At 42.9% G+C, this 12,327-nt stretch overlaps 1 protein-coding gene across 3 annotated transcripts in view; it reads left to right on the forward strand.

The window, feature by feature from the left end:
- The window catches only part of LOC109484065 (saccharopine dehydrogenase-like oxidoreductase), a 102,081-nt gene extending 98,759 nt beyond the window's left edge, over positions 1 to 3,322 (forward strand). The window contains exon 13 of one of the 3 annotated variants that reach the window (XM_019787274.1): positions 3,035 to 3,322. In XM_019787274.1, coding sequence (XP_019642833.1) covers positions 3,035 to 3,143 — 109 coding nt within the window. In that variant the 3' untranslated portion in view covers positions 3,144 to 3,322. The remainder of the gene's footprint in view (positions 1 to 3,034) is intronic. The other 2 variants (XM_019787276.1, XM_019787275.1) reach the window with 2 other exon arrangements.
- Positions 3,323 to 12,327: the final 9,005 nt, after the last annotated feature.

Genomic DNA, 12,327 nt, shown 5'->3' on the forward strand with positions numbered 1-12,327 from the left:
TGGCCGCGGCCCCGCCCAAGGGAGGGGTTAGAACCGGCGAAAGTCATTCTTACATGTACATTGTTACACCAGCTTTTGAGCACACTCGTAAAGTGTCATATTTTGGTACCTTCAATTCCTAAATGGCACTTATTTTTCCAATGGAGTAGGGTTGATTCAACTTATTTTGTAAATAAATGACCAGGAAATTTACTTTTTGTATCGTCCTATTAAATGTTACATAATGCATCTTTAAAGTTGACTTGTGTTTTTGCTGTTCAGATGTAGATGTTCAGGTGTCAGGTGCAGCAGATGCCAGAGTAGAGAACATGGAATGTCCCACATGTGTTGTGAAGACAGAAGAGGGAGACTGTCATCTGAAGAGTATCAAGGTGCAAATATGTCTGTCTCCTTACTTATACTGCCTGAATATGACATTTGTAGATAGAGGTCATAATAGAGCTCCAACTGCAGCAATGGTGGTACGGAATGTGACATGATCAGGCCACACCAATTTAATTTCTTGGTTAACGGATTAACGGATTCGCCCGCTTCATTTTTTTTCTGATTTGCAAATGAAATAAAAATTCAGAATCAACTGCAAAATGCTCATATTTTGCCCCGAACAGTTGAAAACAGTGCTTTTCATCCTAGTTGTTACAGTCATTCCATCTTTCAATGCAATGGTATCATTAAAAGTTCAAAATTCACTGTTTAAATTTTGAACCAGCCTGGTGTGTTGACTTCATGGCTCCTAACGTACCATTTCGGGCCATAATAGGATGCCAAGGCCTGTTTTTTTTTTTTTTTGTCGCCCGCCCGCTCCATTATTTTTCTAGAAAAATCCGTTAACCAAGAAATTGAATTGGTGTGGCCTTATTGCTTCTTCCTTGGTCCTCTCATTTCTGCGGGTGTCCCCATGCGCAACCCTCTCCAAATGTCACCATCTCCGCCGGTGCTGTGCAATATGACCACGCAGCTATGGAAGTGGTATTTGTGTGACATATATAAATGCAGAAGTCTGTGAACCATGTGGAGATCTTTTGAAGAAATGCCAGCTTGTCATTTACACAGTTCTCACTCCCGGCTCACGACTTGGGACATACAGATGAACATGATGTACAAAATGACTAATAAACTGGTGGATGTACCAACCACTAAGTATCTGATACCAGCCCAGACAAGAAACAGTCATGCCTTCAAATATCAGAGTGATCAACCAAGAATTGAGGTAATATTCAAAAACTCGTATTTTCCCAAAATTATCGTAGACTGGAACTCGTTGCCAACAAGCACAGTTGGGGCATCATCACTAGACAGCTTTAAACAACTCCTGCAATTAAATGTGCAAAGATTGAGTGTAACAAGTCGTTCGGTGTGATATAGCTAGCTGCCGCCACGCCGCATGCCTGCGAAGCTGGTGTGGTACGCCGAAGGGCGGTTATACTGGCTATATCGATACAGATACAGATGAGAAGATAGTACATTGAGAAGATAGCACATTGTAGGTGACTGAAAAATAAAAGCCTCCACCAGGCCTTTCTATGGGAATACAGATAGTAGAATTTGGCAAAAAAGAGAATAAAATGGGCCAAGGGAGACCGGCCGCAGGGAGGTAGTTTCTTTCCCTCTGCGCAGCCAGTCAAACCTACAAGGCGGCTTAACTCCCCCGGCAAATATTCTCCTATATATAGCTAGCGTGGTTAGTCTGGTAGAGACTAGAAAAATAACCTCACAGAAAAGATAGCAGTTTCCTGAAATAAAACTAGAGTTCCCCGATCTCATATGAGATATCAAAACCGGAAGTTCAGCTGCAGTACCATAACAAGTCGCTAGGGGGTCCAAAATCTCATCATTTTGAGGTCTCATCAAGACCTACCCACCTACCAAGTTTCGAGACAATCCATTTAAACCTTCTCAAGTTATCGTGTCCCGTGATGGAAGGACGGACGGAAGGAAGGGCACACACATACATGTACACGAACGCCTCTGAAAACATAACCTTCTTGGCGAAGGTAACTACAGAGAGAAGATGTTATCTGAATTAGGACAGCACAGAGAAGATGACAGGTGTCTGAAATGTATCGATAGGACAGACATATATTGATACATGACAATTTGACACGTATCTATGATATAATTGTTGTGTTGCAGTGGATGAGTGCTACATCTACATGTAGTATGATACATGACATGTACATGTATCCATTGATGTGTTCCCTTGGATGTGTGCTACATCTAGTATGATACATGACATGTATCCATTGTTGGGTGCTACATGTAGACTTGACATGTACATGTGTCCATTGTTGGGTGCTACATGTAGACTTGACATGTACATGTGTCCATTGTTGGGTGCTACATGTAGACTTGACATGTACATGTGTCCATTGTTGTGTTGCATTGGATGTGTGCTACATGTGGTGTGATACATGACATGTATCCATTGTTGTTTCCCAGGGCGGTGTGCCACACATAATATACATGATATGTAAATTATTGTGTTCCATTGGATGTGTGCTACACATCTAGTATGATACATGACATGTATCCATTGTTGGGTGCTACATCTAGCAATACATAACATGTATCCATTGTTGTTTTCCAGGGGATGTGTGGTACATGTAACAATTCTTGACATGTATCCATAGTTGGGTGCTACATGTAGACATGACATGTGTCCATTGTAGTTATTTGGGCGACAGATCAAATAAATTAATTAGATGCACGGAATACGACCCCTGACCTCACTTGACCCAGAGGTCATCTGTCTATTGTCATCACATGTAGCGTAGCGGGGTAGTGGGAGCTCACGTACTAGAGTTCATCTGGATTTTGATAAGCGTTGAGTGTGAGTGCAGATAATTGTTGTTTTCCAGGGGAGGGGTGCACCGTGCTACGTGTAGTATGATACATGTATTGTTGTGTTGCATTGGATGTGTGTGACATGTAACAATACATGAAATGTATCCATTGTTATTTTCCAGGGGAGTTGTGCTATACATAGCAATACGTGACATGTAATGTATATATACTATCCATTGTTATTTTTCAGGGGAGGGGTGATGACGCCCGGCACAGCCTTCAAGGACACCAGTCTCGTGGAGCGTCTGAGTGACAGAGGGGTGATTTTCTCCGTCACCGCACCGGCAGCATCAAACTAATGACAGCCTCCACCTGCCAACGCTTCATCCTCCACAAATAGCACACAACTACAGTAATGACTGTCCCAAAATAGTGCTGTGTACCAGTCCCGGACTTGCAAAAATGTATTAGGTTCAAGTCCCAAAAACCTAAAAGTCAAGAACCGATTCCAGACTTATTACACACAAACAAAAAAAAATCTGATTCAGAAACCTTCCATAGATTGCAAAATCTGTGCAGCAAAATGAGGAAAACATTGCCATCGGGCATCGTCAAGTGTCGGCCTCCATGTTATGTGGCCACAGTTTTGCCAAAACAAGATTGCAAGGTTGCCAACATGCAATTTTGTATATTAGCCATGGGTTTAGGTCCGGCACTGAACCTATACCTTTGGACTTGAATCCGGACCTGGACCTAAATGTGGGTTTAGGTACACAGCACTAGTCCCAAAACACAGCCTCCGCCTGCCAACACGTCATCCTCCACAAATAGCACACAGCTGGTAGCCTCCTTTGCAGACTTGTAGGCACTGCGTTATTTTTTTCGGTGCAAAGCGACGATTTTGCCGCTGAGAGAGTTTTGTCACGGAGAGACGATTTTGCTGCCGGGGAGAGACGGTTTTGTTGGGCAGCGAAACCGTCTTTCCCTGGTAAAAATCTCTCGGCGGCAAAATCGTCCCTTTGCGCCACTCACCAAAAAAAAAATGATGCCGTGCCCTACAAGTCTGCAAAGGAGGCTACACAGCGAGGGTCTGCATGCCCCTTTTCATAAGGTGTAATCAGGCCTTTTTTAGTCTTCGTAATCCGTAGGCAGCCGCCCCAAATCAATGTAATTCGTAAGCAGTACATTAGCTGTAAGACATATAACCGTTAGTAATCAGCTCTGAGAATTTAACGTAAATCGTAATTGGCAGCGAAAATTTTGCGTAATTTGTAGTCCCCCCATGCAGGCCCTCAAATAGCACACAACACCCCAAAAAGCCCCAGGCTTGAGGCAGAGCAAAAGAAAGTACAGAGACCCGTGAAAAATTATGGGCTTGCCAGAGGTAGAAAACTTTTTAAGTATGAATACCATCATGAAAGATGCAAAACTGAATCAGATGTAACCATTCCGTTAGCTATAACTCATATACATGTAACGTTACCGGCTATACCAATACAGATACAGAATACGACAGGCATGAAATGTAAGAATAGAGTAAAGTTAGTGTAGGAATCTCATGCAGAAGAGAGTTACAAATCGCATGAAACACAGGCAACATCGATCATCGTAGTAAACATTTAGTCACTTGGATAAGGATTCAGAACAGACATAGATAACGTTACAGATCGAATTTTTTTTTAACAATAAGGCAGTTGAAAATAGTTTGATTCTGTAAATCAAGGTGTTCCAAGGTAATATTATCGAGAGAAAAAAAGTACTAGTATATGATAATCAGAAAGAAGTATAAATGAAATTATCACTATTGATGCTGGTTTGTATACGGGTAGGAATTATAGCAAATGTTGCACAATGCAGAAGTAGAAGTAAAATAGCTTTATTTTCACCCTTAGGCCACACCAGTTTAATTTGTTGCTTCTCGGATTGCCCTGTCCATTTTTTTCTGATTTGCAAAAAAAAAATTAAAGACATATATTGGCCCCAATGGTTGAAAAAAGTCCTTTTCTGCCTAGTTTTTCAATGTAACAATGCAAATTTTGTTTCATTAAAAGTTCAAAATCTATTGTTTTAATTATAAACCAGCCTGGTATGTTCACTTCATGGCTCATATTGTAAGATTTCCGGCTATCATGGGGTGCCTTGGCCTGTTTGTTTTTTTTCCAACGCCCTGACGCTCCTGATTTTTTCTGAAAAAATCTGAGAAGCAACAAATTAAATTGGTGTTGCCTTATATGATTACATATCATAAAGTGGTAATTAAGAATTATTGGTGTTGCTAAACAGGATTTCCTGTCCAAATATTCCAAAGTTTGATGGGCAACATTTCCTGATACATTGGTTGAGGACATGAGGTGTATTTTAATATTTTATGTTAAGAAGGAAAATTATTAAGTCCTTTATTATATTTTAAAACTGGCATGTGGATTTATCAATAAAAAAGCTGCTATCAAGTACATTAATGTGGAAATAGTAAAACATGCACAATCAGTATACAACTGTAACTGCTGCTGTATATATTTGCTGCTGCTTGGTAAAGGAATCCATGAGACTTGATTTGTGTACTAGTCTCATCTTTATGAAAGTTCATCTGAGTTGGTAAATTACATTATGAAAAACTTAAACTTTTCTCCAACTCAAAATTTGACTCACCAGAAATTTTCGACTGAATCACTCAGTCTTCCTCAGCTATCTGACCCAAATGCTGTGGTCACGTGATTTTTCCCACGTGTGACGTCAGCAAAGGGTCAAAGGTTGTCTGAAGTCGATATCGCCCCCCTCACCGTTTCTGGTGAGTCAAATTTTGAGTTGGAGAAAAGTTTAAGTTTTTCATAGTCTCATCTTTTATGGCTTACTAAAGTTACACGTCGTACAGTACTCTCATACCATTTTTTTCAGGCTGTAGGGGCAGTGGGTTGTTGATACTGTGTTGAGGACATAGTATTGGAAGGCAGAGCCCATCCCTCTCCTTCCTCTGCCTTTTACCTCCCCAACCGAAGTCAGGTACCCATTTTACACCTGGGAGGAGTGAGGAAAGTGGTATAAAGTGCCTTTCACAAGGGCATAACATCTAGCTAGCCTCTACCAGGCTTTGGGAGGTGACTGGAAAGAGTAGAAATTGGCCAAAATAGAGAGATAACATGCCGAGGGAGTTGGTCCGCTGAAGAGTACATTTTGCCACACTCTAAAACTGTATTCTCTAGTGGACAAGTTATCTCTCTGTATTTGGCCAATTTCTGCTCTTCCCTGACGCCTCCAGAACCCTGGTAGAGGCTAACGTCTAGCCAAGAGTGCCGAGAATTGAACCCACGACCTCTCGATCTCGGGTCTGATAGCCTAACCACTGGGCTATTCGACGCAACATGGTTACCCTGCTACCTTGATTCATGGAGCACGTCGGCAGAACGTGCTGCGCCTGCGCAAAACCTGATTTTTCGTGGTTTTCGTTCGAATTTCGGTCAACGGTGCAGCAGAATTTTGCCTGTTGCAGAGGATATCTTTTCTGACAACTCAAATACATGTATGCTCATATTTTGCCCCCAACAGGTGAGGAAAGTCCTTTTCTTCCTAGGTGTTACAGTTTTTCCATCTATCAATGCAGTGGTTTGATTAAAAGTTTGAAATGAATTGACCTCATGGCTCCTATCATAGCATTTTGAGATATGATAGGATGCCTAAGTCTGTTTTTATTTATTTTTTTACCCTGTTGCTTTTTCTGAAAAAAAAAAAAATCAGTGAACCAACAAATCTAATTGGTTTGGCCTTATGGTCAATTGTGACTAAACTAGTTCATGTGAGCAGTTTATTGGCTATCGTCAGGAGATTGACTTGATCGATGATCACTCATCTTCACATTTTTTTTACAGCTAGAGAATAAAATGTGATTACCGGGTAGATGTTGTTTATTACTGAGAATCGGTCTGTAAATTCGCATGCTCCAATACTACTGCAAGCTGACTGCCAAAACATCATGTTTTCCATCTTGTGTCTCACCAATTTTACAGTCTAAAATTTTATGTTTTAAAGAAGATGGCCCAAATTTTCTTCTTTTGTAGCTTCTTACTGTATGTGATGAAAACTAATCTCCAAGCAGACCTTTCGTGGCTTCAAGACAGTATCAAACTGCCTCACTGTAGGAAAACTGCTCCCCCTTGCAGCTGGAGGCTAACTGCAGCTAAGGGAGGGGCATCACGTGTGTGTGAACTAGAAAGGTAATATTTGCAAAGCAAATACATAATGTTTACCTCTCACATGTACTACTACCAAAGTACAGCTTTGTTTATTGCTCAGACACATTCATATATAATACATGGTGACCAGCCCGTCCTTGCTACATAATGTAACCCAACACCACTAGATGTCCACTACAGCACCAGTTACCATGGTGACAGACGTCTAGTCCAGGTCATTGACTTTTTCTGCAAAGGTAAACATAAAAAAAATGTACCTTGTTCTCCTTTGTCTCTCACCCGATGCTCTGTTCTCCCCTGATTGTACATACAGCTACTCTCCAAGCAGAGGTTGGTGGGGAAGATCGTAACCTGCCCCTTCTATATCTGCCCCGTATTTTCTGTCGCTACCCCCACCAACAAAAACGGGGCATAATTACATATAGAAAGGAATATATCAACGTCTGCTTGGAGAGTACACACAATGTTAGCTCACTTAGTGATCACCTCCATCATAATAATGAATGAATGAATGAAGACCTTTATTGTACGCAAATACCCACTGGGATCATCAGTGCAGGTCACAGGAAAGACGTCACAGTTTGTTTACAGTTTGCAATGAATATATACAATGTACAACCTAGCGCTAATTCTATGTACTATGGACATATAGTCTAATAATTACAATAATTTGGCTTCTTCTCACTTCTTAGTAATGATGTACATATACAGTTACAGATGTGTTTTATAATCGAAGATGTGTCTAAAGCCATTAGAAATATGAACTTATCTGTGTTGCTAAGATGTATGAAATGGGGAAACATACATTGCAATAGTTGATGATCATGACTGTGGATAACATCACAGTAATGAAGGATCAAACGGAGTCGGTTGATGGTGAAAGAATGATCTGACACAGACAGCAGACAGGGTGGGTGATGCTGCCTGCATTAATATTAATTGAAGCATCACGGATATGAAGAAGCTAAATGGGCTGAGATGGTGCTATAATAATGAACTATAGTTACTGTAAAATCATCCAGTCCTAATATGATGGTGAAGGTTAGATATCCAGGTAGTAAGATACGCCAAAAAGCAGTTACTCGAGCAACTGGATGTGATTCTGAAAACGGTCAGACATTTCAGGTAGCATCCACTACCTTTTGTCAGTGACACTAAGAGACTAGGGCCTATAAACCTGCATTTCTCCTCTGGTCTCTCAGTGTCACTTCCCTTATCCTACAATTTCTTTTTTTTTTTTCTGAGAACAGGCCAAAATCAATGCGCGCGCGCGGACGTCATCCATAAAAATTACTTGGTGCACAGTTGGGGCATCATCACTAGAAAGTCGTTCGGTGTGATATAGCTGGCTGCCGCCACGCTGCGTGCCTGCGAAGCTTGTGTGTTACGCCGAAGGGCAGTTATACCGGCTATACCGACACAGAACATCTCATGGACACAAAGAATTTCAAACCGCGTGAGCTGTACAAAAACATACTGCAGATTGCTGAAACAATACGGCAAAGGAGACTACGTTTTGTGGGGAAAAATTTTTTCTGGGAAAAAAAATTGGCCAAAATCATTGTGTGCGCGGACGTCATCCATAAAAATTACTTGGTGCCGCCTAAGAGGTGAAAAGGATGCTGCCTGTGTTCACAATAATCGATATACTTCAGCTGCAGCCAAGTGCATGTAAAGGAGATACATGTGTGTAATACATATATTGATTTTACCTGCCTGCCGTTTACATTCCTAAACAGAAACTGCGGGTTTGCGATCAATCACCAGGCTTTTGAGGCCCGCTTTTGTTTCTTCCTCACAATCAGGGGACTCTTCTTCAGACAGTCGATGGTATCTTTTGTGAAGTCGTACGCCTTCATCACTCACTGTCAGATTGCTAATTGAGTGGGATGAAATCTGGGTGGACTAGTATCATCAGAGTGCAGACTTAGATGTCCGTTAACTTACTATCCTCATTGATAATTGCGTTTTCCTAGTTGCTGCTATATTCCTGATCGTAGGTCCATATTTTTATTCAGGTTTATTCATAAATCAGTGATCAAGAGTGCGGAATTTCTTCAGCAGTGCTGGTTGGATACTGGGTGGTGGTTGAATGTAACATGTACCTGCTAGAAAAAGTTCTTTTTCTTTCATTTTGAGGCAGCCGCCTTCAACTAGCTGAAGATTCTTCTGCCTTTTTGTGGCTAATACGAGATGGGGTAATCCAGGCCTCCATCCAGGAAAGTCGTGTAAAGTGCCGTTCCCAAGGGCACAACACCGGTGACGTGGCAGGACTCGAACCCGGTACCTCTTGGTTCCGAGCCGAACACTCTGCTCTTACGCCACACGACCCCACGACTTTTGCACGCTGGCTCTCAGGATAGCATCTTGAGAATCTTCAGTCAGCCATGGAGGATCCTCCGAGTTCTGTGGTGTGACACCATTCCTGCTGTTCCACGGTTCAGCAAACATGAAGGCTGTCACAGAGCCTTTTCTGCAGTACCTTCTAGCAGACACAAATTCCTGCCGTTCAAGACAGCTCCTTTCCCCCAGACAAGGTTAATACAGGACAGCGACCAGCAGACAGCACCATTCCTGCTGTTCCACAGCCCAGCACACTAATGTCACACAGCACCCTTGTGAAGCTGTCCCCAGACAAGGTTAATACAGGACAGCGACCAGCAGACAGCACCATTCCTGCTGTTCCACAGCCCAGCACACTAATGTCACACAGCACCCTTGTGAAGCTGTACCCCAGACAAGGTTAAGTGCGAGGACAGTGACCAGCAGACAGCACCATTCCTGCTGTTCCACAGCCCAGCACACAAAGGCTGTGACAGCTCCTGTTCCCCAGACAAGGTTAATATAGGACAGCGACCAGCAGACAGCACCATTCCTGCTGTTCCACAGCCCAGCACACAATGTAAAACAGCACTCTTGTGAAGCTGTCCCCAGACAAGGTTAATACAGGACAGCGACCAGCAGACAGCACCAATCCTGCTGTCCACAACCCAGCACACTAATGTCACACAGCACCCTTGTGAAGCTGTCCCCAGACAAGGTTAATGCAGGACAGCGACCAGCAGACAGCATCATCCATCCTGCCTGTCCGTCGCCTGCTGGGTGTATTGATTGGTGGTCGGGACTTGGCGGGGTCATCACGGCTGGCAGTGCGGGGGCAAGGTTGGCGGCGAATCGGTGACAGCGGGACTTGTATAATGATCTCAGGATGAGCCTCCTCACTGCCGATAGCCAGTGACGGATGCACCGTTAAGCTTCTGCCAAATACATTGTACATGACTCCGACACTACTTTTGGGGGTTTCCAATATACGGTTTGGGAGGGGTTTGGTTGTCATGTATCTGTATCTGTATAGCCGGTATAACCGCCCTTTGACGTAACAAACCAGCTTCACAGGCACGCAGCGCGGTGACAGCTGGCTACATCACACCGAATGTGGACCTAACCAAACTCCAATCGTAAGTCTAATCCTAGCCCCAACTCTAACCTTATCCCTAAACACCTGGCCTCTCACGTATGTGGCAGCTCAAGGATTTGGCTCAAGACTGGGGCATGGTTAGCAGCGAATCGGTGGCAGCGGGACTTGGGTAATGATCTCGGGATGTTCTTACCGATAATCTCCAAGCAGATCCCTTTCGGTGGCAAAAAAGACAGTAAAAATTGGCCAGGCAGTATCCATTAGCCAGAGAAACTCCACAGCCACCGACGGTTGGGGTAGCAACGAAAAAACAGCCATATATATAAAAAGGTAACGATCATTCCCCCACAACCTCTGCTTGGAGAGTACTTCCCGAAGCCTCCGATAGCGGGTGACGGGTGACGGATGTGGCAAAACTGGACATGTTACTACAAGGTACTCTCCAAGCAGAGGTTTGGGTTTTGGGGGTATTTTTAGCGTGTTGTTAGGCTTTTTTATCGGGGTTTCTCTTTTGCACTGAATTTTTTTTCCCACCAAACCCAAAAAAAATTAAAAATTCAGTGCAAAAGAGAAACCCTGATAAAAAAACCCTAACAACACACTAAAAATACCCCCAAAACCCAAACCTCTGCTTGGAGAGTAACTACAAGGCTCAAATTTGACATGACGTTTCAACTGTGTGTTTTATGTGGATGGCAAAGACACTGGAGGCATTCGCCCACTTCATTTTTTTTTCTGATTTGCAAAAAGCAACTCCATAATGATCATATTTGCCAACGGATGCGGCGTCAAGCCATATACATGTACATGATCCTGCCAAATACATGACTCCGACACTACTTGGGGGTTTCCAATATACCTGAGACAAGGCCGGGGTGGGAGGGGTTTGGTCGTGATGTGGGACACTAAACCTAAGCTAAACCCAATCGTAGGTCTAACCCTAGCCCTGAACAATGATCCAACTCTAACCCTAACCCTAATACCAACCCTAGCCCTAACTCTAATTACCAACCCAAACCCTAACCCTAGCCCTAAACACCTGGCCTCTCATGTATGTGGCAGCTCAAGGATTTGGCTCAAGACTGGGGCACGGGTAGCCTCTACCAGGCTTCGGAAGGCGACTGGAAGGAGCTCCGCTCAGGAGTGGCAAACTGTACTCTCTAGCGGACCAACACCCCCGGCATGTTATCACTCTATTCGGCCCATTTCTACTCTTTCCAGCCGCCTCCTGAAGCCCGGTAGAGGCTAGGGCACAGTTAGCACAGATCTGTGACAGCGGGACTTGTATAATGATCTCGGGATGAGCCTTTTCCCGAAGCCTCTTCGCTGCCGATAGCCAGTGATGGATGTGTTGCGAGAGGATGACCTCTGTGTATCGGTCGGAAGGGAGATCAGATGTTATGTTGTTGCGAGTGCAGCGATTGCTCACATAATGGGGACTGTAGGCTTTGCTATATTAATACATGTATATGTAATAACTATTAGCTTCTATTCCAGCATTTACCACAATGAACTTGAAAAGAAAAGTTAAATACATATTAATGACTTATATGTAAGTCATCGTATGTAAAGCACTTTTAGATCAGCTATTGGAGTTCTGAGTTGAGAGGTTGGAATATATCATTGCATCTTCTTGTGTTCATGACCGGTGTTGGTGGTCAATTTACAATCACGTACAGAGGCCCAACAATTTGGAACAACCTAAGTAGAACTTTACAAATTAGTCCCTCCGTCACCATTTTCAAAAATCATACTAAAGCAACTTTCATAAATAACCCCACACATTCTTAATTTTTGTTTAAGTTTCCTTGTTTACTACTTTTCATTACTACTTTTCATTATTGTAGATAGTATTGTATCGTATTGTATTTTATTGTTTTGTTTCATTTACCCGTTACCTAGTAAGTTATTTCTTATTTATCCGATTAATTTGAATTG

The sequence above is a fragment of the Branchiostoma belcheri genome, unplaced genomic scaffold (genome assembly GCF_001625305.1).
Source record: "Branchiostoma belcheri isolate BF01 breed outbred unplaced genomic scaffold, Haploidv18h27 scaffold68, whole genome shotgun sequence".
Taxonomy (NCBI): domain Eukaryota; kingdom Metazoa; phylum Chordata; class Leptocardii; order Amphioxiformes; family Branchiostomatidae; genus Branchiostoma; species Branchiostoma belcheri.